We start from the raw sequence: 26615 nt of genomic DNA on the forward strand, positions 1-26615 counted from the left end.
CTCTGAAGCAGGGCATTGCTTCCCTGAAATTTGTCATGGCAGGACCTAATGCTTTGCCAAAGTATCTGAGACATGCCAGTTGGTACCTGCCATTCAACACTTTTTTTTTTTAATTTAAAGTGCTGGCTGGGCTAATATGCTATTTGAGACTTTTGGTCATATGTTAGTTATATCTCATCAAGATCTCCAAATTTAATTTACAAGTATTTGGTTGTTTTTTAGGAGGAAACTGTCTAATAAGTAAATGATTTGACTAGGATTTAACTGGATATTACCAAATACAAGTGGAATCATTCTGGTAATGTTTTCTGATTCTAAGGAAAACACTTAAAACATTGTAGTGATTAAAACTTGAAGGTATTAGCTGTAACATAGAATTTGTAGTTACTTTTAGTTTATGTTGGTGTTACAGGTTAGATAGAACAATAATAGAAAAATTGAATCTGAAGGCTTAGACATTATTTATGCTTATCTCTTGATGTAAAAAGCCCTGATTATGATCACATTGGTACTCACTCTTATATATGCCAAATATATATTATATAGGAAATAATTGTATTTTGTTGGGTTTTTTTTTTCACTTACTTAACTTGACCATTCTGCCTTTTATTTTTGTTCTGTAATGTTTTGGTTTCTCTGAAAATAGACCAGTTGCTATGAAAATAGGTTGTTGGAATAGCATGCTGCCTGGTTTTGGCTTAAACAGGCGTAGGCAACCAGTGGCACTACTGTGGTTCTACCTGTTAATGAAGGGCCACTTTCTTTTTTTCTTAACAGTTATTATCTGTATGTGGGCAGCATCTGGAAAGGTCAGTGCTGTGCTATTAGAAAATGGCTCCAATGCTATTTTAGTTTTTTTTCTTAAGTTGTCCAGATAACCTTCTTTCTTATCTCAAGATTTTGCTGTGTTGTTGATCCTCAGCATCAAGATGTAAGGTCTCTGTGTTCCTGTATGTATCAGCTCTCAATATTTTACTGATGCGAATTGCCAAGATGAAGCACTGGTTTCTACAGTTTCTGTTTGCAATTGTCTGGTTTTCTGAGCTTTCAAACCAGAGAAGAAACGCAGGAAAATGGAAATGCTCTTCTGTTATTTTAATAGTTTTACTACTCTTATTACATTTACTTTTACATTTCTTATATTAAATAAGATGTTCTCCACTTTTGATTGGAAAAGAGGGAAATGTAAAAGTAACACTTAATCCAATTAATGTATTTTCCTGCTCCGATTCATTGTGATGACTTAGAGCATCTGGTGGTAACTGAGCATGAGCTGCTTAAAGTCACAGAAACCCAATTCCCATTATTTCTGCTCATTGAAGGGAATAAATAAATTACCAGACACTAATCTTGGGATAATTGCTTGCTGAGCAGGAGATCTTAGCTTTTAAAGAAATTAGTTTTGTAAGTTTATGGAGCTGTCAGAACTAGTGAACTATTAAAAAAGGTTAACCACAAATGAACAGAAGCCGAGTTTTCAGTCTTTTATTTGTAACTATAGCAGTTGAACTTTGCAGCATACCAATATATGCAGTGAAGATAGATATTTTCTTTCCCCCTATGCTGTGGTGTAATCACAGCCAAAACTAGGACACCTTTATGAGTTTTACTGTAATTTATCAACTGAAGTTTAAGCTGGAGATTATTATTTATGTCAATGTTTCTGGCAGTACAGAGTTAGGACATGTGTGCAGTAAGATACAGTATGTCCTGCTGTTTTGAATGACCAAACCTTTGAGTTTGAAGTAACTGATATTTTGGGTTGGTACTCCGATTTGGACATAGAGGAAGGCATGTGTTCTTTAGGTCTAGACAGTCTGCCCTGTGACATTACATGAATTTTCCTTATTCTCCTTTATTTGACATGATTTAGGCAGGTCAATATTCAAAATCCTTTTTTTGTTCTAAAATAACTGCGTGGCCTTGTGATTTATGTCTTTAGGGTTTTGGTATTTGAAAGTCATGCCCCTTGTTGCTGGTGGTCCTTACTCCTTTGCCTTTGGAGAGCAGCTTGAAAAAGGGGGTGTTAGGAGTCATCATTCATAGCTCCTGCTCAGCAGCCACCCTTGCTGCATTGACCTCACTGGAGTCTTCTTCTTTGCCTGGCAGCAGACTTCCTCCCCCCCACGTATATCTGTAAGTATTCAGAGCCCACAAATAAGTAAATAAACAAACCTCAATTACACCTAGATTTTTTTTTTTCCCTGTAGAATAAAATGCCTAACATATTTTCAACACCTTCTGTTTGCAGGATAACTAAGAAGTAATTTAAGTGGTTCCTGGATCTTTCTGGCCTGATGGGTATTTTCTATCTCTGTAGCTTGTTGCTATGGGCAGTTCATGCATTTTTTTGAGGCTATAAAAATCTGTATTTGCCTCTGTGTCAAATTCCTGTTCTGTAGCTGGTCTTTACATATAACAGTATATGTTCATTCTGATTCTCTTATGCTGTTTATTATAATGTTTACTAGATTACATCTTTGATCAAAATTCCACAGGGATTCTGGCAAAGTGGTGACAATACCCTGGGTTAACTTGGATTCAGTACTCCGATTGGAAGTAATTGTTTCATGCAATATGTTTTTGTCTGTCAGTGAGAACTGCATTTTTTTTCCTGTAGACAGTCTTTTCATTGTGGAATCTCTGCTTGAAACTTCCTCAATTTAAAGAAGTAGGCTTTACTTATTCTCCTTCTGTTTATTTTAACTACTGTCAAAATATCAGGATGTAGCAGACTTGCCATATAAGGACACAATTATTAATATTCTTTAAGTTTAAAGTGATCTCAGTAAGTTATGTTTAACTTGTATTTAGAGGGGGCATGGAGGCTTCAGAGCACTCCTTCAGTTCATGTTCAGATATCATCCGTGGGTTGGCAACAGTAGAAGTGTAAAAGCCATGTAGTGCCACAGGTACTTGCTTCAAATATATGATGTTTTAGTTTTGACACAAGCAGAAAACAGCATTTCCTTTTGCACACAGGGACTTCTGTTCCTGAATGCACACACATACTTATAGGAAAGTACAAAAGTAGAATCAAACCCAGCCTGCTGTTTGCAGATTTGTTTCTGCCACAGCAGAGCCCTAGTGCTGCCTTTTTTTTATTTTTTTTTTAAGCTGTACATAGTAGAAATACATTCATCTAGGGGAAAAAGTCAATATTGTATGTATTTGTCACTGCGGATCTGAATTTTGATATTTAAAATATTAATTAAAATCAGATTTATTAAAAAATTCTTTAGTAGACTGATAAAAAATGCAGAAGTGTGTGACTTCATATTTGAGTCTTCTGTACTATGCACATGCAGTTCTTGTAGAAACAAGAAAATGGATTATTCTTGGCACTTTCAGGTTAGGGACGTCATACTGTTCACAGTTTATCAGAAACAGAGCAAATTGAACTGTGTTACTTTTTTCCCACTGTTGTCCTGGAGTTTTTAAGTACTTTAGTATTTTGCTTTCCTGGGCTACTGCTGGTAGAGACTTCCTTGATTTGGCATTTCCCAATTTCTTTTTAATGCTGATTTTGAGTTAGAGTTGCTTTATAGCTTTCTCAAACACTTGAAAGTTTGTTTTAAACTGAGATGGCTCAAATTCTGAATTTTATGAAGAAGTTAGTTCTTCAAAAGTTCTGCAAAAGAATCTATACATATACTGCAGAATCACAGAATTGTTAAGGTTGGAAAAGACCTCTGAGAATAAAGTCCAACCATTAACACAGCACTGCCAAGTCCACTAATAAACCACGTCTGTAAGCCCACATCCACATGTTTTTTGAACACTTACAGGGATGGTGATTCTACCACTTCCCTGGGCAGCCTTTTCCAAATGCCTGACCCTCTTTTTGGGGAAGAAATTTTTTTCCTACTATCCAGTTCCCAATATCCTCTCGTGGTACAACTTGAGGTCATTTCCTTCTGTCCTGTGACTTCCTACCTGGGAGAGGAAACCAACTCCCACCTCAATACAAGCTTCTTGCAGGTTTTAACTTTTGAATGCAAATAGAGACCGTGACACAATAAGCAACGGTAGCCTTTATTTTGCACACAAATAACTGCCTACATCCCTGGGTGTGTGACTTACTGCTTTTTTTTAAACAGGATTTAAGTTGTTGTGACTAATGAGCGGTTAAGTTGTGTCAGTGTGCTCAGTGGCATGACTGGTTGAGGAAATAAACTAACTTAGTGCTAAACTTGATTATGAAGATTTTTGAATAATTATATTCAACTTGTGTTTTTTTTAAAGTAGAATCTTCAGTGGTATGGTAACTCTCTTCCAAGAAGAATCAGGAGCTGCTGAAAGAAACATATAATAGATTCTGTAATTTTCTGACAGAAATTTAATTATTAAAATTGAGATTATATTTATGATTATCAACTTAAGCTACTTGGGAACAAACCTCCAGGGTAAACTGAGGGATGTTTAATTTATCAAGATATATGGTTGTTATTTTTGTTGTATCTTCTATTTGTGTTTGGTAGCTATGGAGATGAGAAATTCATCACATAAAAATGTCCCAAAATCTTAATGCATGGACACTCCTATTAATTTGCAAGAAAGATCTATGACCTTTCCTTTCAAGTACATTGGCTGTGGATTTTAGAGGAAATAGCTGTGCTTGTGAAAACTCTTCTAGCTGTGGTGTCTGTATTTGTAGAATTGCAGAGTAATAGTAGGCTGGGTAGGATCTCTGGAGACTGTCTTGTTCAACCCGCTCTTCAGAACAAGTTCATTCAGATCAGGTTACTTGGCCCTTGTCCAGTTGGGTTCAGATAGAGATCCAATATTCCATCTTCTGTCTCTTGTGTAATAGCTGGGCCCCTTTGAGCAGTGGAGTTAAACTTTCACTGTCTTTTAGGTAGTTATAGATGTCAATAAGATCTGCACTGCTCGTGCCTCCCAAGCCAGTTCTTCAGGTTAAAAAAACCCAACTGTCCCAACCTTTCCTCCTATGTCAGGTGCTCCAACCCTCAGGCCCTTTGGTGGCCTTCTCTTGCATTCAGTGTGATACATCAATGTCTGTCTCTTGTTCTGGGGAGCAGAAAACTCAGTGCAGCCCAGATACAGCCTCATGAGAGTGGAATGCCCATGTCCCTCAGCCTGCTGGTAATGCTCCTGCTAATGTAACTTGGAACGCAGTCAGTTTTTACTGCTGAAGGGCACTCTGCTGACTCAGATTCAACTTGTGGCCGTGGGCTCCCAGGTGCCCCTTTCTGCAAATCTGCTTTCTAAGCCATTGACCTGTGGTCTGTACTGGCTTTCATCCCAGGTGGAAGACTTTACATCTGCCTTTGAGTTCCTTCTGTTTGCTGTTGTCCCGTTTCTCAGTGTTGAGGTCCTTGCACATAGCAGCCCTTTCCTTCAGCAGATTAGTCATTCCTTCCAGTGTTGTATCTGGTGCATGTGAAGTGTTTCTTTTCATATGTGTTATCTCTTGTAAAACCAACTGTATATTTTTAATGCTTAATGAAAGACTTTCAGACTTGAAATTATTTTAAGACAGTGTTCTGTATCCTATACTAGTAACTGATTAAAAAGTAATCCATCCTGCCATATGCCTTCTCCCCTTTGGCCAGTCAGTGATTTTTGAACTTGGAGAGGCAGAAGTACAACTTATATCAATTTCTTTTTCGAAGGGCACTTAATACCTGTGGACTTCAAAACACTCAGTTGTAGGGGATGCACAGTTAAATTTTTTTTCTTAACATAATTCACTCTTCCTTGTGTTCTAAATGTGCTTTCCTTGTGTTCTAAATGTGCTTTCTGATAACTTTTGGGAGTTCCATTTATGTTTGAGAAGTAAAAAAAAATACTTTATTAGATCATCTGTATGTATTCTCCCCAAAAAAATAATAAAAAAAAATCCCAAAACACACAAAACCAACTAAGCAAAAAAATACCTTTCAGCTGCAGTCACCTTAATTGTGTTTTGAGATAAGGAGTTTTGTCTCTCAGCCCTTCTTCCTTTTCCAGGTGATTTGCTAAGATTGCCAAACGGCAGAGACTCAACATGGATTCTTTCTGGATGTTGCTGGTAACTACTCTCTGTATGCTAATTTGACCTCTCCCTGTTTCTTTCACTCAGTTTATTCATGCCTCCGAGGGCTTTTCTCATATCCAATGGAAATTTTGTTTTTTCTAAGAATCTTTTGTGATGGATGAACCCTTTGTTGAAAGCTGCTAGAACATTAACTTACTTTGAATGGCATGTTACTTTAGCATATCCAGATAATTCTCAGTAAGTGATTATATCTAAACAGAGTTTTTTCTTAAATCTTTTTATTCAAAAGATGTTTAATTGCATGATTCATGATTGCTTGATGACTGATAAGTATTTAAAGCTGCTTTTAGATGTGCAAAAACTTATGATATTCAGCCCCTTTGAAGAGGCCTTGTATCAGAGGTAGTGACCTCATTGTGGTGAAGAACTATTTCTGTCTTGTTTTATTGAGGGAGTACTCCTTAAAAACTAAGCCTTGTAAAAGAATAAGGTAATTCTCACTTCTTGTTCTAAGTTTTATTCTAGTTTTTTTAAGAAAATGCAAAAAACATACTTGAAAATATAAATTTGCTAGTGATGTATTGAAGAGCCTTTGTTCTTCTTGAGGAGTAGTTATATCTTTGCCATGTGGAAATGCTGGGGCTTTTTCCCCTCAAACAAGAACAAAAAAGTTTTTCCCTATCTCCATTTTTTTCATAATACTTTTGCTATATCTGGGTATATTAAAGCTATGAAAAGGGTAAGTATCCTTCTTAAAGCTCCTACCAGCCTGCACCTAGAGGATATTTAGTTCTGATTGTCATGAAAACTATTATTTATGGTCAGTAATGCTGAAGTGCATGGTGTCATCTGTTTGCCTTGGCAGGATTATGTGAAGAAATTCTTTGATTGGGGGAGAGGGGCAACGAAGAAAGGTACTTTCATGTCTTGTTCCTTGCAGGCTTTTTAAGAATAGGAATGACACAGTTTGATAGAAGCCATCCTGAGCGTTAGCAGCTTGAGTGAATTTGTCTTCTGTCTTCTAAGGATCTGTCCACAGTTGTATTTACCAAGGGAAGATAAATACTTAAAAATAACATTTTTATTCCGGGTCTTTTTACTTTCAAGTTTCTGTAATTTCTCGTATGAAGTCTGTAATATTCTTAAGAGTAAAATGGTTGTAGAACTACCATAATCCTTTGTATTCATTATTGGATATGTTATTAAGTGAGTTTTTTTCTTTTAATTGAGTCAATTCAGACCTCCTGAAAGTAAAAGCATTACCTCAAGCTAAGCATGATGTTGGCAGGAGCTGTGCAAACTTCTTTATGTTATTTTGCCAAAGAACCTCATTCTTGACCTGAAATATCCCTCCTGTTTCCAGCTGTGAGCTTCATGAACAAACACTGAATTTTGACAAGCTGATCATTATTCATGCAGAATAATTTATTAGATCAAATTCCTGTCCTAATTAGTCTCTCTTTGTTTTTTAACAAGCTCTACCTTTTTTTTTGTTTTCACTTGTTTTCTTAACAACTCTTACTTTTTGCCAATTTCGTTGGGTTGAGTAGGTAATCCTAAGAAATGACTGAAGGATGCAAGTGACATGGGACATTGCATTGTCTAGCTTAAATGGAAGGTTCCACATGTAAGTTACTGTTTCAGAATGTATTAAAATGCAACATCCTTTTATTGGTGCATGGAATTACCTGAACTGATCTTTAAATTGTGATGTTCATAAGCCAGGAATACCCAGGAAGAGAATTAATTAAATTTAAAGCTTTAAAAGAAGATTGAATTTGGAGTGGTTTGGCTTTTTTTTTTTTCCCACGGTAAACTAGTGTTATATGCTATTTAGGAAAGCAGGAATTTCTCCTGCAACTTAGTCTTTCCCTCGGTCAAATAGTGGGAAATGTTGAGTCAGACATAAAATGGTTTGTACTAAGGCTAGTACATGTGGTTCCTTAATGTCTGAATGATATGTGGATGGAAGTTATGGACTGCTTCACTTGTTGCTGTAGTATGATTCCCCCCTCTCCTCTTCTTACCTGTCCCATTCATCCTCTTCTATTTCCATGATGAATAATGTTGAAGCAAATCTCATAATGAGTCCTGTGAGGCTGGGAGGTGATTTTTAAATGAAACAAACCAACCCAAAAACTCATACAAAACTCAACCAAACACCTGCACCCCACACCAGCATTGACAGATGCATACAAGTCGTCTCCACATACCCAATACCCACTGTTGAGCAACCAGACCACATAGATGAATGTATCAAAGTGGTCTTGCTAGAAATCCTCCCAGTGAAATGAGCGATGAGAGATTCCTGCTATCAAATCCTCACATCTGCTGGGTTTTCTTGGGTCAGCATTTGTGTGCTGAATTTGGATGTGACTTTGGTACCCTATGAGAGCTCACAGTGGCAAGAATTTCTTTATCCTGTTCCACCTCTGAGTCATTACTTAGATTAGGATTTACTCAGTCTTTTGAATCCCTTTCTTGGCTGCCTTCCATCTTCAACCCTGTTGTTTATCTTCCCACCATTATCTCTTAATGACTTAACCTATAGCTTGTCCCTTGCTTTACTGTAAATGTAGTCCCTGTTTTATTGACTTGGGAGCAGATATGGAGCTGTTAGAATCTTTTTGTTCCTATCCTGTCCTCCAAGAAATCTCTCTAGTCTTCTTTCTCTCCTTTTTCTTGCCTTTCTACCTTGCTGGTGCCAGACAAAACAGAAGACTCTGCCACACCAGCTTTAGTGTTGGGGCTTATCAACTTAATGCTTTTCTTGTTTTTGGTATTGTGGGCTCCTGTCTTGTTCATACCTGCAGATTTATCGATCCTCAGATCCTATTAATGTGTTCAACACTTGTCAATTCCTCTGTTTCATGCTTCTGATTCACTTCCTCTCATGGGCTGAGTATACATTCCTTGCACAGTAACCTACTCTTGTTTTCCTCGAAGAAACTCTCTGAAGAGCAGCCACCTTCTTCTGGAGATGGATTACTAGAGAACTGGTGGGGTGGTTGTCACCAGGTTTGAACTGCCAAGGTCTCCTCACATTACTGCTTATTTCATCCTTTGGCACCCAGTGCTTTTTACTAAATAAAGCACAAGCCACAAAGCTTTCTGCACTCCAGTCTGCAGGGTGAATTGAAAGCAAGCGGGCTTTCTTGATTCTTTGTTTTCTTTGGGCTGCCTGTGGGGGGATGCCAACTGTCAACAGCTTTTCTTTGAAGCGCTTCAGCTAGAGAAACATGCATGGTATACTTTAGTTTTGAATAATTTCAGAATAATTAAAATAGATACCATTCTTCTGCTGTCTGCACGCCCAATAGACTTGTGGAGTCTATTGGACTGGTATTTTAATTTGCAGTCTTACCTGAAAATTCTTCCAAACTCATGAGCAGGCACACTATTCATGTTGTTTAATTACTTTTACCTAGTGCTGGTTTACACTGTACTATGTTATCAAGGTCAAGCTATGTGCACTAAATTTCCATATTTCTGTTTAGGAATCAGTCATGGAAGTCTGTTGTTTTTCCTGTAAAGATATTTGGACTTTGCATTGTGGAAATTTAGAACAGCTGCTGAGCTCACCAACTTGTATTCCGGTTGCTGCAAGGAGAGCATTCTGTGCTAGCAACTCTTACACCAGGGGACTCATTGGGAAGTGCAGAGCTTCCCCGAGGTTTTCTTTGTGATAGAGTAATACTTGTAATTACTTATTTTATCAATATAAGAGCTACTTGTGACTTACATGACAGAGAGACCTCTAGGGCGAGGGCATTATTTTAGTGCAACTGAGATGCCTTCTGGCCCCCTCTGATACAATGTAGTGCTCCTGATAGCAGATCAGTTAGCTCTGTAGTAGCTGGGAGTAAATGCTACAGTAGCTCTCCAGGAGGACAAGCTCGTTTCCAAATGGACACTGTACATGAAAACCCCTTTGTTAAGATGGTGGAATTGAAACTGAACTTCGAAAACTGGAAATGTCCTCTTTAGACAAATCTGCTAAGCTTTGCTATATCACTTGTCTTTCATTGACTCTTTTACCAGACGTGGTGTAGGAAAGAACTAATTGTTCTTGTACAAGTGCAACTTCCTGAAAATACAAGCTTAGACCAGAAGGGAAGGACTAGTGTATTTTAAATAGGACTGTAATTTTTTTTTTTTGTCTTTTAGTTATAAGTGTTTGGGGAAATCTCAGGCCAAATCTGACAGCCTGAGGGGGATGAAGCTGCTGCAGCTTTGTGTCCCTGATTTAGCCAGTAGTGAGGCTGAAAATGTGTTTCCAGTAGGGTCTTGGAAAAAAAAAAAGAACCAAGCAACCAACCGAAAAACCTAAACCCAACTTTCATGTGTTAAGGAAGTAATAAAGAATGTTTTAATCCAGGACTTCAGAGAAAAAAATTGCACTGGACGATGTGTGCCTGTTTGTTTGTTCATGGTGGGTACAAAGAGTCTTTTTAATAGAGACACCCAGAAGCTTGAAGAGCTAAAGGCATTGGTGAAAAACAGGGGAGGAAAAGAACCAGCAGTATGATTGGCTCAGTTTTGTGAGGTTTTACCTACTTGTATTATAAATAAGAGCTTTGGACTTCTGATATTTTTCCAGAATATAGCAAAGTAGTCAGTAAACCCATTGGTTTTGTTACTGAGATAGTGTGATCTTTATCAAGCAAGATAAAAGAACCTTCAGAAGGTTGTGATCCTAACCAAAATTTGATTTTTTTTTTCTTTTTTTTCTTCCTGGAAGCAGGTATTGTAGTTGTGGTAAAGGAACACTAATAGGTGAATACAAAGTCAAAGAATAAATCATGTAGTACCAGTATTATTGGAATAGAATGCTGTGTTTCTTGGCTTAAATAACAAATTTATTCCAGATATCACTGTTTATATATGCTTTTTGTTTTCTGTATAAGATATATAGACTTTATTACTTTCTTATCTTTGACTATTCCCTGTCCTCTTGTGCTGCTGGAGGGAGGAGCTAGAAAATTTTGGAATGAAGTTGAGGCCAGGAATAAAGGAGAGGTGGAAGGTGTGTTTTAGGATTTGATTTTTATTTCTCATTACTCTGATTTGATTGGTAATAAATTAAACTAATTTCCCTGAGTTGAGTTTGTTTTGATTATGACAGTAATTGGTGAATGATCTCACTGTCCTTTGATCTTGACACATGAGCCTTTAGTTATATTTTCTTTCCCCAGTCTGGCTGTGGAGGGGCAGTGAGAATGGCTTGGTAGGCACCTGGTGTCCAGCCAAGGGCAATCCACCACAAATTTAAATTCTCAACTCTAGATTATTACTTAAGTGTGGTGCTCCTTTTAAAATAGTTTTTGGAAATGTTTGCTTTCATGTTTGACTCAGTACTGTTTCCTAATGAAAAAAAACCAAAACCAAAAAACAGACCCCAAAACCACTTTAAGCAGAAAATCTTAGAAAGGCTTGAGACAGAAGGGACCTTAAGTATCATCTACTTCAACCACCCTGATGCCATGCCTGGATACCACCTGTGGCTCTTGAGGGGGTCTGTTTCTTAAGCCAGAAATTCTTATTTGAGATGCCAGGAAAGCATCACCAGGGCTGGGAGTGTGGGCTGCTTCTACTGCTGCAGTAGAAGTTTGGGAACCACTCTTCTGGGAAACCACTTTTGGTTTGTGGCTTGTTTTTAACTAGGGGAAAGCGGCATGTTTAGAAACATAAATAACTTACAGCCCCAGGGCATGCTGGCATTATAAGAGTAAGTACTTCTGTGGTAGGTGCTCAACCCATGCCGGCTTTGTCAGCACTGAGTATTCAAAGCCTCCTTTCCTTTCTCTTCCACCTCCTCGTGGAAGGAAAAACATTGAAGATTGATCAAAAGAGACTTTCCTACTTTCCTGCCCATTTTTTTGACTCCAGGATCTTGCAGAGAATGGGCTTTGGACAGTGTATTTTATCCTGGGAGAGTGTATCTATGATTCAACAGCTTACCGGGAAGCTTTTTGTTTAAAAAAGGTTTGTGCTTTACTAACTGTAAATATCTAAATTGTAACTGCAACCTGTGGTACCTATTTGCAATGTCAAGATTTCAGTCAAAACCTGTTGTTATTAATGGAGTAAAAAATATATATAACCTGTTGGTTTTTTGTTGTTTGTTTTCCCCCAAACTAGATATTAGACTGGATGGGACAGATGTGAACTACAAATTTGCTAAGTACCTCAACAGGCTGTATTTCACATACCCTCCATCTGTCAGACTGATTTATCTCAGTTGGGTATGTGATATATTATATATGCACTAAGTCACATCCAGGAGGGTTTATCAGCTAGCTGATTATCTAAGATAAAATTACTCTGTGTATGCAAAGTAGCAATTTGTTTAGGTTTTCTAGATGTATGGCAACCTGGGCATTTGGATTGCCGGAAATCAGATAATTGCCTGATTAGTTGGGCACTAAATTAATGAGAAATAGTTTACTGTCCCAGTGAATTACATTGTCAGTCTTGACAATGGGGATGAGATAGAAGAACAAGGTCAAGAGTTACAAGAGCTGGTTCACTTTGCAAGGGTTAGTGCACAAGCTGAGTCACATGTGAGTGTAACTGATAATAAAGGGCATATGCTGACATAAAGATTTACCCTGTCATACATCCTTTTTCCTGTATCTGCTCTTACCGAGCTTTCCATGCAGATGATTTCCTCTCCCTATTAGTCCTCTGAAAGGGACAACACTAATTAATTTGTTTGCTGTGCAAAAACTTAAGATGCCCCTGTTGCTTGACCAAGCTTTCAGTATTTGAAGGGAAGAGATTGGGTGACAGGGGTGAAAGAAAATGAGATTGATGAAAGTCCTCTTTTTTTCTTCAGCCTAGGACAACAGCATCTAATTCTTAGTGTTGCTTAAAAATATTGCAGTTTTGGACTTCTGTGTCCACTTGGCATTGTATTTGTGATAAGGCTGATAAAATTATATGAAAATATTGGAGAAACAAGAAAACTTTCTTTATGAAAGAGACCCATACTGAACTTCTTAATTGTCACCTCACTTTATCTGAAGATTCCTTGCTTTAAAGTCAAATATAGCTTTCCACATAACTTATAGCACAAAATAATGTTATGATTGCAAGGACAGAAATTTGCTGTATAGTTCAGTTTTGTACTTATATTGTTAAATGCAGGCACTGAACACTTGTCTGTTTTTTGGGTTGTAGTGTTCTGTTTCAAAATAGACACTTTTGTGTCTACTTCTCCTCTGAAGCAGATGTAAGTTAAGCAACCAGATCTTACCTTGAAAAATACTTACCTGATACAGCATCTGAATGATTTGCCCTAAAATCACTTGTCCTTATGTTTTATTTGATCTGTATAATAGTATTTTGGGTTTGGTTAGTGTTTTCTTTATGGTAACTAGTCTGTCCCTTGCTTAAAATGGCTTTTGACTAATGACTCTTTTGGGGTGGAGAATGGGAAAGGGTGGTTTGTAACACCGGAAGATCTTTTAGATAACAGTTTGAACCTTGAAGGTATGGATTTAAAACCCAAATTAAGTTTCATTATTTTAGTAGGGACTTATAGAGCATAAGAGAAATACATTGATGTAATCAGGAAATACGTGCTGTTACAATCTGTCCCGAGGATGTGCATGAAGTTACTGAGATACGATGGAGTCCTTTAGCCAGTTCTGATGGATTCAGAAGGGTGTTTGCATGTGAAAAGTTGGGGTTTGTGAGTTGCTTGATGGAAATCTGCGCTCCTGAACTTTTTAACAGTGTACCAAATGTACTGGTGAAGTAAGATTTCTTTATCACAGCTGTCTTCATCTTCGTGGTCTCCCAAGGACTTCTGATACTGTAGAAGTGAAATGTATGCCTGTGCCATTTAAAAGGCAACCTTGATATGCAGGTCTTGCCCCAGCGCAAGTGAGGGGAGGGTAAAGAAAGAAAACTGGTAGCTCTGATAAGAACTTAGGAATTTGGATCTTGAGGTCTAATCTATGCTATAGCTCTAAAACATGAGACCATTGTATGACATGTTTGGTTGCAGATATGTTTGGAATGTGTGTAACTGTTGGTTGTGAGAGCAGTTAGGATTAAACGTTTCCGGTAAATCAGACTGTCGTGTTTGAAATTAATAGCTTATAACTTTCTTATGCAGAACATTACCTATCCTAAATCAAAACAGAACATGATTTTTGGCCTTCAACTGTTTGGAATCGAAAAAATAAATGAATAAACAAACCATTGCTAATTTGGAGGGAGGAAAGGGAAGATAAAAATGTGCTGGGAAATCAGTTCTGGGATTCAGTTTTTAGGCCATTAGTTAAAAATGTGATTACCTTGTGCTTTGAAAACCATCTCAGACAGTCAGCAGAAAACATTCTTGTGTGACTCCTAAAAGGAAAAACAAGTGACTACAGTCATTTCTTATCGATTTGTTCCTTGTTTATTCTTCCTACCACAGCATTTTCAGACTTTACTAAGTGTCAAAGGTCAAGCTCAGTTTGCTGTGAAATCCGAATGCACGTGTTTTTCTGTTAATGATTTACTTCAGCCTTCCTTTAAAGGTTCCTGAAGGCTTAATACTTATAATCTCTAGCAGCAATATTTTTTCTAACGCTGCATTTTTTAGCTTTTGTTTTAGCTTTTTACTAACTCATGCACTTGTTTATTTCCTTCTAACTTTTTAAAATACACAAAGAGCTGCAGTCTTTCTAGTAGTAAACATTGTTTGCCTATAAGAACATCTTTTTCTTTAACTGTTCAGGTTTCTATTTTGTGACTTATAGTTTGAAGAAAATGTCATGGTCAGCTTCCCACGATATTTGCTTTGGGTTCACCATTACAAAACTGTGTTTTGTTAAAGGGGGAACCAACGAGCAAAAATAAAAAGCCCACAAAACTCTGCCTAAGCTAGTGTTATTATAGCAAGTGTAAATTGTATGTTAAGTAATTAGTTAGCTGCAGTGGCATGGGATGTTTTGTCAGTATATGAATACACATTGTTTTTACTTTTCTGTTGCTTATACCCACAAGGACTTGATTTCAGTAGAAATTCTGATTTTGTTTTGTCATTACTTTTGAAGGCAGAGGGTGAAACTACTGTAGTCCAATTTTTGTAAATGGCAAATTTGGGGAGGCTCACTGTATTAAGGATATATGTGAATCTCTTCTGGCCTGTGGTTTTTCATCTATCACACATCTTCAGAGAATGATGTATAAAGCCTTGAAAGAAATAGGTCTATATTTTGGCTTGGTAGAATGTTTGGTTTTTTCTTACTCCTACTATAAGCTTATTTTACTAATTTTACAACATATTTGCAAGTTCATGGTTCTTTCCACCTTCTTGCATCAAGTTCAACATGGCTTATACAAACCTGAAGTAGCATTTTGGACTGTCACAAGGCATGTATGTTGAAGAGACGCTATGCATAAGCACAGGAAACTTTACAGCTATTGGCAAAATCTGTGAGCTCAATCAGAATAAACTAATTCAAACTGCCTGAGAATGACCTCATGTTTGCTGAAAGCAGAGGTTATGCTTTCATGCTTGTGATATGGAAACAGGGTATCTATTCGAAGGTCTCTTTATTGTGATCCTGTGGGTCACATATAGTTCTTGGTTTCTGATTCCAATCATAACTAGTAGTACCTTTCAGTAATAATGTTATTCAGTAAAAGGTTTGTTCCCCAGGAAACAAGAAAAAAGAGTAGGGAAAAACCTCCAATATCTTGTATTGTGGTTGGATACTTCCACTATTGCCTGGTTTATAAATCTTTGTGTATTGACCATGGTCTCTTGAGTGTGTTGTGGAAATCTGAATAGATCCTTTACAGATAACTGTGATTTCCAAATCCTGTTCAAGATAGCTTTGGTGTCCAAATGAGACAGTATTTCTTTGTGCTAAATTATCTTTGCCCAAAATATTCTAGAATTTTCATTTAAATTATGGTGATGTTTTTGGGGGGTGGGGGAGTGGGGGGGTAAGGGAGGGTGTTGATAGTATTGGTTTAAGGGAAGCCTAGCTCAAATATCTGCAAACTAAACATTGGAAAGTAAGCAAACTGAAAGCTGTAGTCATGTAACCTGAGTTCAGAGTATAGGATACTTCCTGTGGCAGCATTATGTCATAAATTTATTTTTAGTCTTTAAACACATAGTTTCTCTAATGGCATCAGCAGATCTCTTTTGGATAGTACTTGCAGTGCACTTTTTTGACAGTAGGAATTCTAAATGTGTCAGTGCATGCATTTTAACATCCACTTTTTCCTTTTCTACTGGCATACTGATCTGGTATCTGTGGATTGCTCAGTAATAGGAGCAGCTGTGTGGAAACCAGTTGCTCTTTCTTTTGCACCTACAACTAACAGAATTCCTCGCGATTCATGAGAAGTTACTGAGCAGGCTCTGAAGCAATTTTCACAGGCATGTGTAAGCAAGGCATGTGGCACAAGGCATTTGGTGCTATAAAAATAGGATGGCAGTTTCTAGGAGGCTGACCTACAGAGGCTCTCAAAGGACATGGGAGGATATTGGAATACTTGTTGCATGTAATGGTTCTGTTGATCTGTTGGTTACCTAACATCTGCTGAACAATTCCCTCTTTTGGAAAACTAGCTTGCCCTGGAGAAAGAAAAATAGATAATGGATAAAAGAGAATGTGTCTGGAGTGCCTTAGGCAAAGGGTAAACCAGTGCTTCTGGGCACAGGCAACAAGAATAAAATGATACTGATGGAAAAAATTGCCATCAGTAGGAGGTAGATACAGTAATTCTAAGCAATGAAGTTTACATCTATGGTGCTAATAATAGATTTCAAGAGATTACTTATAAGGATATTTTTGGCTTAGAATTCAAGGATATCTTCAACTCCTTCCCATTTTTGAAGGGGGGGAAAACCCTAAAGGTTTTAATTTTGTGACTTAGTTTTATTTCTTTTTTTCTTACCTGAACAAGTTAATGTTGCCAACTTAATTTTTTTTTCTGAAGAACTGCTGATGTTTAACATGATCTTCAGAATCCAGTTTCAAGAAGCAGGGCTTTAGAACAGTATTCTTGCATAAATTATATGCAGATACTTGAGTTGGAGGAGACTCTCTGGTTCTGGTCTGACTCGCTTCACTCCAAGTCAGGCCAAGCTAAAATACATTGAGCTTCTCAGTTAAATCAGATTGTTCAGTATCTGTAGCAGGAAGAGTGTTGCAAAGTATTATGGGACTTGTAGTCTTTGGTACTCTCATGCATGCTCAGTGGAATACTTTAATGTCATTGGTTGAGAGATCATGTGACACGATTTAAACACTGTATTTAAACTGATGCCCTTTGTAATAAAGTTGAATTCTGCTCTCGGACTCCTTGGTGTGAGTAGTGGGGTTCGTGCAACAACAGGCACCTCAAGTATTGTCCAGTCAAGTTTTGAATATATCCAAGGATGGAATTTCTACAACTTTCTTGGATCAGACCTTCTGATGTTTGACCACTTTCATTGTGGAAAATTTTCATAACATCTAACTGGAGTGTCCTTTATTACAGTTTCAGTTGGGATTTTTTTGTCCTGTCACTGTGCATCACTGAAAAGAAGCTGGCTTTGTATTCTGTAATGATCACCTGTTAGATACCTGGAGGCACAGATTAGATTTCTTTTGAGCTGCTCGTCTTCTGCATGCTGAACAAATTCAAACTCTATAACCTGTCCTCATATGAGTGTGTTGATTGCTACCTCTAGACTTACTGGGTTATTCTGTTATTGCTGAGTGATTAATATGATAGATTAAATTCAGTTTATGTATGTGTCTCATAGGGAGAAATGTAATCCAAATAAGTGCTAAAAAAAAGGCATCTACCTCTTTAGACGTCATTGCTATTTGAAGGAAAATAAGGTCACAGATAGTTTTTCTAAACGTATTTACTCTGAACAAAAAAAAAAAAACCAAAAAGAAAAAAGAATAATTACAACATGGAGACTGGAAAAAAATTATTTTAGCATAGAAATTTGTTTGTCCTGTATTAAATGCTGTATGCAGTTCTGGCTACCCTGTCTCAGAAAAAGTATGATACACTCAATCAGACTCAATATAAAGAGGCAAGAGGGAAGAGTACATCTTCTATAAAAAGACAGACTGAATCAAAACGTTGCTTCATTTTGGAGAAGAAATTAGTGTGAACAGATCTGATTTAGGCATATAAAATCATAGGTTTCAAGAGGAACTTCAGCAGGGATGATTAATTTATATTTCTCACAGTAGGGGAATTAAAGTATGAGTAAGTTCAAAACAAAGGGGGTTTCATGTGTTGCTGGTGCTTGAGCATGTTCTGTAACTGATTACAATAAAAGCGGTGAAGCCAAAGTAATACTGATGGAACTAAATGTTCTTAAAGCTTATTGCTGGATGTTGGGAGAACATAACCAGTGTTCTTTGTCTAAGTACTTTGTGGTGATCAGAAATAGGATACTGGGCTAAATCAGTCTTCGATCTACGCAGTATTGAAGTTATTTTGTTCTTAAAAATAAATGTCATGTTGTAAATGTGATTATATGGGCAAGAAATTATTAATATTAGCTGGAGATGAGCAAACTGGCTCCAGAAATAGCTTTCAACAACCACTTTTGTTTCCTCCAGAACAGGATCTCTCAAATTCTTGAACTATTTGTTTATTCTGAAAAGAATTACACGATTTGAGGAACTAATTCTTAGCTTCTAGTGCCTCAAGGAATGTTTAAGTCCTTAAAGTAGGAATAGCTTTTCTTCTACGGCAATCAAAATGTTTTGTGTATGAATATGAATGCAGTTATATGTAGCAATTAAGAGCTGTATTAGTATCTGAATTAACAGCTCTGGAATATAGCCAGCTTGTGGCCAGGAAAGCAGCCAATAGCCTAGAGGAGAAATGCTTTAATTATTATGTAATAGCTGCTCTAGAGAGCTCTCCGTGTTCTGTCCAGCTGCATTTGTAATTTTTTTGTATTTTTGGGACAGTTGTAACTTCTATTTAAAAAAATGTGGAAGGCAACTCATTGTACGTTTTTCATACTGCGTAGAAAGTGTAAGAATGCTGGAAAGCTGACTTGAACAAAGCGAACAGATGCCCACTTTCTTTGCCTATCTTCATGAATAGAGTGCATGTACTTGTCCATGTGCAATGGGATTCTCAAAAGAAAGTAATCTCTGGTGGGCTTGTCTAGTACCAGTTGCCTTTGTGTCTTCTTGTACCTAGGCAGGGAGCATGACAGGAGGTTCAGCCATTCCATGGTGCCTTCATACCACATGAAACTACTGTTGACAGTGAGTCTTGTGATGCCCACTTCTCAAGATTTAGCTGCCTTTTCTCTTGGCCTTGCAGATACCCCCAGGTGTCACAGGTACTTTGTTCATTAGTGCTGCCCTGCTAATCAAGCAGAAATGCTTGAGGACTGTTCATGGTGGTGTAGCTACCATTTATCTTGGAGGATGACAAGAAGACATGGACATTGCTAGTGTTTGCAGTTCCCTTTTGTACAGTAAAACTGCAGGCTCACTCTGGGAAAGATAAGTAAAGAGGAGTCTTGTAGAAGTTGGACTGCTTGGAAGCTTTGTAACTGGCTGGTCTCCAGGCTATATGAGAGCATCTGTTCTCTCTGGCTCCTGCTTCAAATTGTAGTTGGTATAATGTTGTCTTGTACCATCAGTAACCACATAGGCTGTAAAATGGGGCAGATCTCCAAGTCGTCTTCTGCAACATCCAAGGTGCATTCGAGCCTTCCTTGACGGCAAAGACCTTTCATAAATTCAGTCTTTACCTTTCAGTCGCTGTCACAGACCTTGTTCCTCCGAGTCCTTTGTGCTCTCCCTTCATACTGCTTGAGTGTTTGATGCAGAAGGGCAAGGCTGACAGGGGTATTATATATGGGTTAGTCCTACCCAGGAAACACAGAAAATGACCATGAAAGTACCTCACTCTTCAGACTGTGCCTTGAAACACATTTATCACATGCTCAAAAAACATGCCCAATAATACCACCCTCCCACCCCAAACAGTTATGTCATGGTTCACTGAGATCACTGTTTGCCCTAAAATAAAGGTTTTGTTTCTTGTACTAATTTCTTGTTTTCTCTAGACATCTGTTCTCTTGTCTTTCATTTACATTGTAAATTCTTGGAAGAAACAATTTTTTTGTTTGCTGGTTTGTTTTTCTGTCTTTAGTGCCTTGCACAGTGGGGTCTTCATCAATGTGTCCAGCTCACTGGCACTTTAACAGCACATCTTCTAAGCCTTGGTATTGGTAGATATACTAGCAAATATTCTTCACCAGGTCTTAGGGTTATATATGTTTTTCCAGATAGTTTTATTTGCCCTTATCATTGAATCACAACTGTTTATCCAACTGTGTCTTTAGGAAAGATATTGTAAAAAAAAAAAAATCCCAGTTACACAGATTTATATCCATTCCAGATTAAAAGAGGTCTTATGTTTTCTGTACTGTTAAAAAAGAAGCAAAAGTGTTTTTTTTTTCCCACAATGTGTCTTGCATCAGCAGATTTTTCTACTTTTTGTTCAGACCATTTTTTCCCCAAAATAGATGGGGATATTTGCAATACATGGTAACATATATGTCAGATATATTAGTTGTAACTACTGTGCTATACCAGTCTGATTGACCTTTATGTCCTGGGAGAACTATTAAGTGTAAGATCAGTAATGCCTGTTTCAAAGACTGTTAGATTATAAGTGGGAAGTGATGTGGTCCTGAACACCCATATGAAGTAAAGCAGAAAGCTGACTTTTAATTGAAAATTAAACAAATTATGTTCTACCTAAGCTATTTGAAGTAAAAAGCACTGGTAGCTGAAACTATAGTGGACTCATCTGAATTGAATCTTAATGATCTAAAGACTCATTTATAACCAAGTACAGTTTTAATGAGATCTGTAAAGCTGGAGAAGTATCAGATGTGGTGACATTGTTCCATCATATATGGAAATGGTTTTACTACACTGGTTTGTTTAGTATAAAGTAAAATCAAATTCCTAATGTGTATATTACAGTATAAAAGTCTGTTATTGTTTACTCGTTATTGATGTTCAATATGATCTAGAACTAGTAATTAATTTAAAAATTATTTTTTTCAGCAAACCTACCTATTTAAAGTCAATAAAGTCTAGAATTAAGTCAGGTGAATTGAAGTCAGAATGGATATGAAGCCTCAAAGGTATTTTTAATGACTTAGTCATCAGACTGAACATTAGGTTATTTACTAGAGGAATGTTTCTGTGTTTAAAAAAAAAGGTAGAAGTAATAGCTACAAAAAAGTTAAATGCATTTTTTGAGCTGATAAAATCTAAATTAGTTGATTATGTAAATTGTTAGACTTTTTTTTACCGTGTTAGGTAAATATATTTAAAAATGCATTTAAATGTTTTTAGAATAGTTACTCAGTTGCTACCCTGCTTTAGTTCAGCAACATAAAATCTCAGATGAAAATAAATACTAGTTGAAAGCTGAAATCTCTCGGTCTTCTAAAATTTTTTTGTTATTATTTTTTTGTTTCTTTTTCAATTTTGCAGCGTGGGTAAACTCTCTTTCTATGGGGATGGTCTTCTTCTGTTCTCCAATAGTCAGCATATTCACAGACCTATTTGGTTGTCGAAAAGTTGCTGTTGTTGGAGCTGCAGTAGGGCTTGCTGGACTCCTTGCAAGTTCTTTTGTAAGGTAAAAAAATTAAATTCTTAACTCAAAGTATTTTATCAGTTTTACAGGGTAGAGGTAATGCTGATTCTAGCAATAGAACATGAAGGAGTAAACATGAAGTGCTACTTTATATTATCTGTTAAAGTAGAAAACTTGTTTTGTTTTTTGTTTTGTCTTTCAAACTATGGCTTGTGAATGTTCAACTTCAAAAGTAATTTAAAAAATGCAATAGAATGTCGTAACAGCACTTGCTATTTAACAGGAGCCGCTATGTATAAATGTATCACCAGCGAGACTATTGCTATAAGATAACAGCATTGTCCTGAATAAACTTGTTATATGTTTGCTTAATGTATGTTGTGTTTTAGCAGGTACATAAGCATTGCTGCTGTCTTCCCTCCCTGCCCTGTCCCCTCAATTTGCTTTTGAAACAGTTTTAATGTTGATAAATACACAGTAGGGCCTCTGGGAAAGTGTTCATGTTCTAATAAAATTTGTTGTTTTCATCTGTTTTTAGTGATTCAATTGCCAAACATGGAGATAGCAAAAACCTTAGTGTAATGATATATACTTGGGCTTATTTTCTTTCTTAAGAAAATCTCTGGTTTTTTTCTTACTGAAAAAAAACTTTGAGTGGGGTTTTTTCTCCGGTTTACAATTTTTGTACGTTTCTATAACTTCCGCAGAATAAATCCTAAGAAATTCAAGAGTGACAGATTTGTTGGACGTGCCCAGTAGAAGATGAGGAAACAGGAAGTTTACTTATTCATGTCATCAACAGAAATTGGTTAGTGAAGACAGGCTAAGAAGCAGCAGGAAAATAAGCCAGTTATCTCTAGTTCTCAGACTGCTGCTTTTTCCCCCCACCCTTGTCAGAATAAGTAGAGGAGCAATCAAGAGCTACATTTGGAATAATTTCCTACATAGATGAAAATATATTTGTACAGATAAGCTTGTGAAAATGTCTCTTCTATGCTTGTCCTCTGAACCAGATAGATGTGAGCTGGCTGTGATGTGGATGGATGACTGTCCAAGCTATGTGGCACTGTGCCTGATCTATTATTACATCTAACTTGGACATATATCCCCTAATGTGAAAACATGTCCACAGATTGACAGGAAGAGAAGGCAAATAGTTCTGTCTTAGATACTGAGACTAACGTTTATATTTATTCTTGGATTAACCTGTATTTGTAGGACAGATAAGTTTGTTTTCTTGTTACTTGAACTAGTTTCCAATTTTTATTTTATTTTTTGGTTAATCGAAGTGCAAATATTTTGCTTAGTTCATTTTATTAAAGCAAACAAACAAAACCCCTACTTCCCGATATGTTTTAAGAAGCTGCTTACTAAAGGTGAGGTAAAAACTAAAAGATTCATCTTGGAAAAGTCTTTCTTCTTCCTTGCTTCCTAATAGTATGTTAAGTGTTGTCTGACATCCAATGGAACAAAGGCAAAGAAGAGGCATGCGAGAGGAATTTGTTTTGTAAAGGCTTTAAAAATATTTTAGCTTAATTGAATTTTGTTTTGAAGAGCCTTTTGAGAGTGAATTCTTCTAAGAGTATATGCCAGGTTGCTGTGCATACTCGGTGTTTCATTATGTTACTTACACTAAAATGATTTATGACTATGATGTTATCAGTTAATTGAAGGAGTATAGTTCAGATATAGAAGTCCGTGTTCTAAAAGTAAAGTATTGTAAAGTAGATAAATGGAAATATGATTTACTGCTTTTTCTAATTTCTTAATATAAATTTTATCTCTTGGGAAGTTGAGATGTAAGAGTGTTTATAAAGTAGGACAATATTTTAATATGCATGTTGTGCTGCAGACTCTTTGAATGAATCTACAGATTGAAGCACAAGTTCTTTGCCCTTACTGTATTATGTTCCTCCTCTCATTCTATAATGTCTGTTTTTATTTTTCCTGGTTATTTTTGATTGATAACAGTAAAAAATAAGTCTTTCCCCCATATGTTGTTTCTGCTGGCTTAGGCTGTGTATAGTCAGTTCAGAAATCGATAGTTTAATATAGAAAGTGACTATATTATATTATACAAATATTTTTCTCTGTAATACACAAAACCAGAGTTCCTGGTGTCAGACCTTTATTAGTCAAATACTATTTTCTAAGAATTTCTTCAAATGTATGGGAAGCTTGTGGAGTGTATTTTTCCATAGAGGGGTGCTGTAGAATTGCTGTAGAACAAAGCATTCATACTCCCCTCGAAAAAATTAATATATGGTCTAACAGATTAAACTTTTTATAACTGTTTGTTAGAACCACTTTAAAAGTGGGTGTTAGCTGATAAAAAGAGATGATAGTTCACTGAAAACATAATATTAAAAATAATTATATAAACCATCATGTGCTGCCTCAGAAATCTTGTATAAAAATTTCTTGCACATTGCCTCCTTCATCTAAATGTAAATAAATGTTTCCTTTGACTTTATTAATACTACAAAACTAATTTAATTAGTTATACTGATACTGTTGCTTCATACCTTTAACATTTCTTGCACAAATACCTTTTAATGGCACATAATTGCCTGTGATCACTTACAACAGCTCTGCTTCATTTCAGTTGTATAGTAGATGGTAATGGTGGAGAACCTTATGATGAAGATCCACCTTACTATGAGCTGAAATATTTAATAATTAACATTTTTCAATTTCTTTCTTAGCATATTAATATATGGATTGCAACACTGAATTTAAAATAATTAATCTAGAGGGAATTAGTTGTCTAAAAAATTTAATACCTAAAAAAATTTATCATTTGCTAATAATGTGTTATATTACCAAAACTTGTCAGTATTTAAATGTTTTATTTTTCATTAATAATGATGTTTACTACTTTGGTACTGTATTTTAATAAGAAACTGTTTAAATATTTGACTTTTCTGGGTTCATGACAAGTGTTCAGTATTACGTTTGAACTGCTAGCACAGTGAAGAAATGTCTAAATCAAAACAGTACACCTTTCTTTGGAAAACAAAAACCCAGCTATGGTTGAATTTATATTTGGCTAATTTGCCCCAACAGTGATTTTTAAAACTTTTTAGCCACAATATTTGTTGTAATTATAATTGAATATAATTTTTCTTTTTTACTTGTTCAGTGAATTCTGTGAAATTTTCAGCGGAAGAAAATAGAATAATCGTTGAGTTAAGCTGACACAGAGCATTTCAACATAAGTATATACAAACTCCACTCACTTCTGTAATTATGTTTGTTGATTGAGAAGCTGTCATGTATATAGTGGGTGAACATGAGCATCCACTATCTTACAAAACACTAATGATTTTTTCTTTTTTTTTTCTTTTGGTACAGCACCATTGAACCTCTATATTTCACCTACGGAATCTTGTTTGCCTGTGGCTGCTCCTTTGCGTACCAGCCGTCCTTGGTCATTCTTGGGCACTATTTCAAGAAGCGCCTGGGACTAGCGAATGGCATCGTCACTGCAGGCAGCAGCTTGTTCACAGTGTCACTGCCCTTCCTCTTGAGAGTTTTGCTCGATTCTGTCAACCTGTTCAACACCTTGCGGGTCCTGTGCGTCCTTATGTTTATTCTGTTCCTGGCTGGATTTACTTATAAACCCCTTGTTTTCGACACCAAAGACAAGGAGGGGGGAAAGAAAGGGAGGTTCAAATTTCCCCCTGGAAAAAAGATTTGCAATTTCTCCGTTTTCAAAGTTCTCAGTTACCGAATCTGGGCTTTTGGGATTCCAGTTGCCCTTTTTGGATATTTTGTGCCTTATGTTCACTTGGTAAGTGCACATTTCTTCCAACATGTGACATGCTTGAAACTACAGCTATTTGCCTTTGTGTTATGGACTAAGAAAGCAATTGCTGGTAGGAAGCAAGATTTAAACTGCAAGTTGTGTTTGGGAGAAATGAAAAATTAACTTGGTTGTTGCCTGGTTGAAAGAGGGCTTTAATCAGAACTGTTAGTTAAGCCAGTTAAAATTTTTGTTCTTTGTCCTCGGTCTAAAGTTTAAAATAGTTTAACCGTGAAAAGAGACATTTGAAAAATATTCTGTGCTGTTCCAAGGAGAATTCTTCATTTTGGTACTCAGTTGCATACATTGCCAATGACACTTGTGTGTTTTAGAGGAAGTGTGAAAGGAGTAGAAAACAGAAAATGGGTAAAAATTGTAATTTTTGTTCCTTTATATTGAGGTATGTTAAAGTATTGATTTTTAGGATGCATTTTATTCACCATTTTTCAGCTTTATTAAAAGCAAAATACTTGTATTTTTCTGTCTCTCAAGCTTTAGCTTTGTGGTTTACTACCATAGCAGTAATATAACTGATCCTCTTACCTAGTCCCTGCTAGCTGCTAGTTGAGCTGTGTTTTACTGCTGTCTACAGTGACTGACAGAGCTTTGGCTTCTGATGGTGGAGAAGCTGTCAGTCAGCCATCGTTTCTTGTACATGTGCTAGAGTTAATTTTTTTCCCTAGCAGATTTTTTTCTGTAGTACACTGTTAAACTATGAAATTTAGGTGCAGCTGGGAGATACATTGTATCTGACAGGCACTCATTACGCTACTGAAATAGTGAATTATTTTTTAATGGCTTGCTGGTGGTGCTGTCTGAACTGAAGTGGTGTAAACCAAAAGGCTTAAAAGGGACAGATGTGGGGGGGGGGAAAAAGAGCCCACGACCTGCAGTGAGATGCTCTATTTAGACCATTATACATCCTTACATTCAAGAGTATTTGATTGGACTAGTAGTAGTATTCACTGTGAAAACAGAAGAATCATTTTAATATTGGTTATTCACCCATGATAGAACACTAAGATTAATGATAATAAATACCTTTTAATTCTGTCAAAAAATTTTCAATGACTTAAAAGCCCAGGGGTTTTTATGTGATATAACAGGTGGTGTCACATCTTTCTGGTAATACACTGGTTAGATTACTGACTCTGCATCAGATACTTATTTTCAAAATTACCTTATGTTGGGGGCTAG

At 36.6% G+C, this 26615-nt stretch overlaps 1 protein-coding gene across 1 annotated transcript in view; it reads left to right on the forward strand.

Annotated features, from left to right (window-relative positions):
* The window catches only part of SLC16A10 (solute carrier family 16 member 10), a 60604-nt gene that overhangs the window by 14548 nt on the left and 19441 nt on the right, over positions 1-26615 (forward strand). Inside the window, exons 2-3 of the mRNA XM_027633001.1 lie at positions 21511-21655; positions 24968-25406. Coding sequence (XP_027488802.1) covers positions 21511-21655; positions 24968-25406 — 584 coding nt within the window. The remainder of the gene's footprint in view (positions 1-21510; positions 21656-24967; positions 25407-26615) is intronic.

Source organism: Corapipo altera, unplaced genomic scaffold, assembly GCF_003945725.1.
Source record: "Corapipo altera isolate COAL_440 unplaced genomic scaffold, ASM394572v1 2b, whole genome shotgun sequence".
Taxonomy (NCBI): Eukaryota; Metazoa; Chordata; class Aves; order Passeriformes; family Pipridae; genus Corapipo; species Corapipo altera.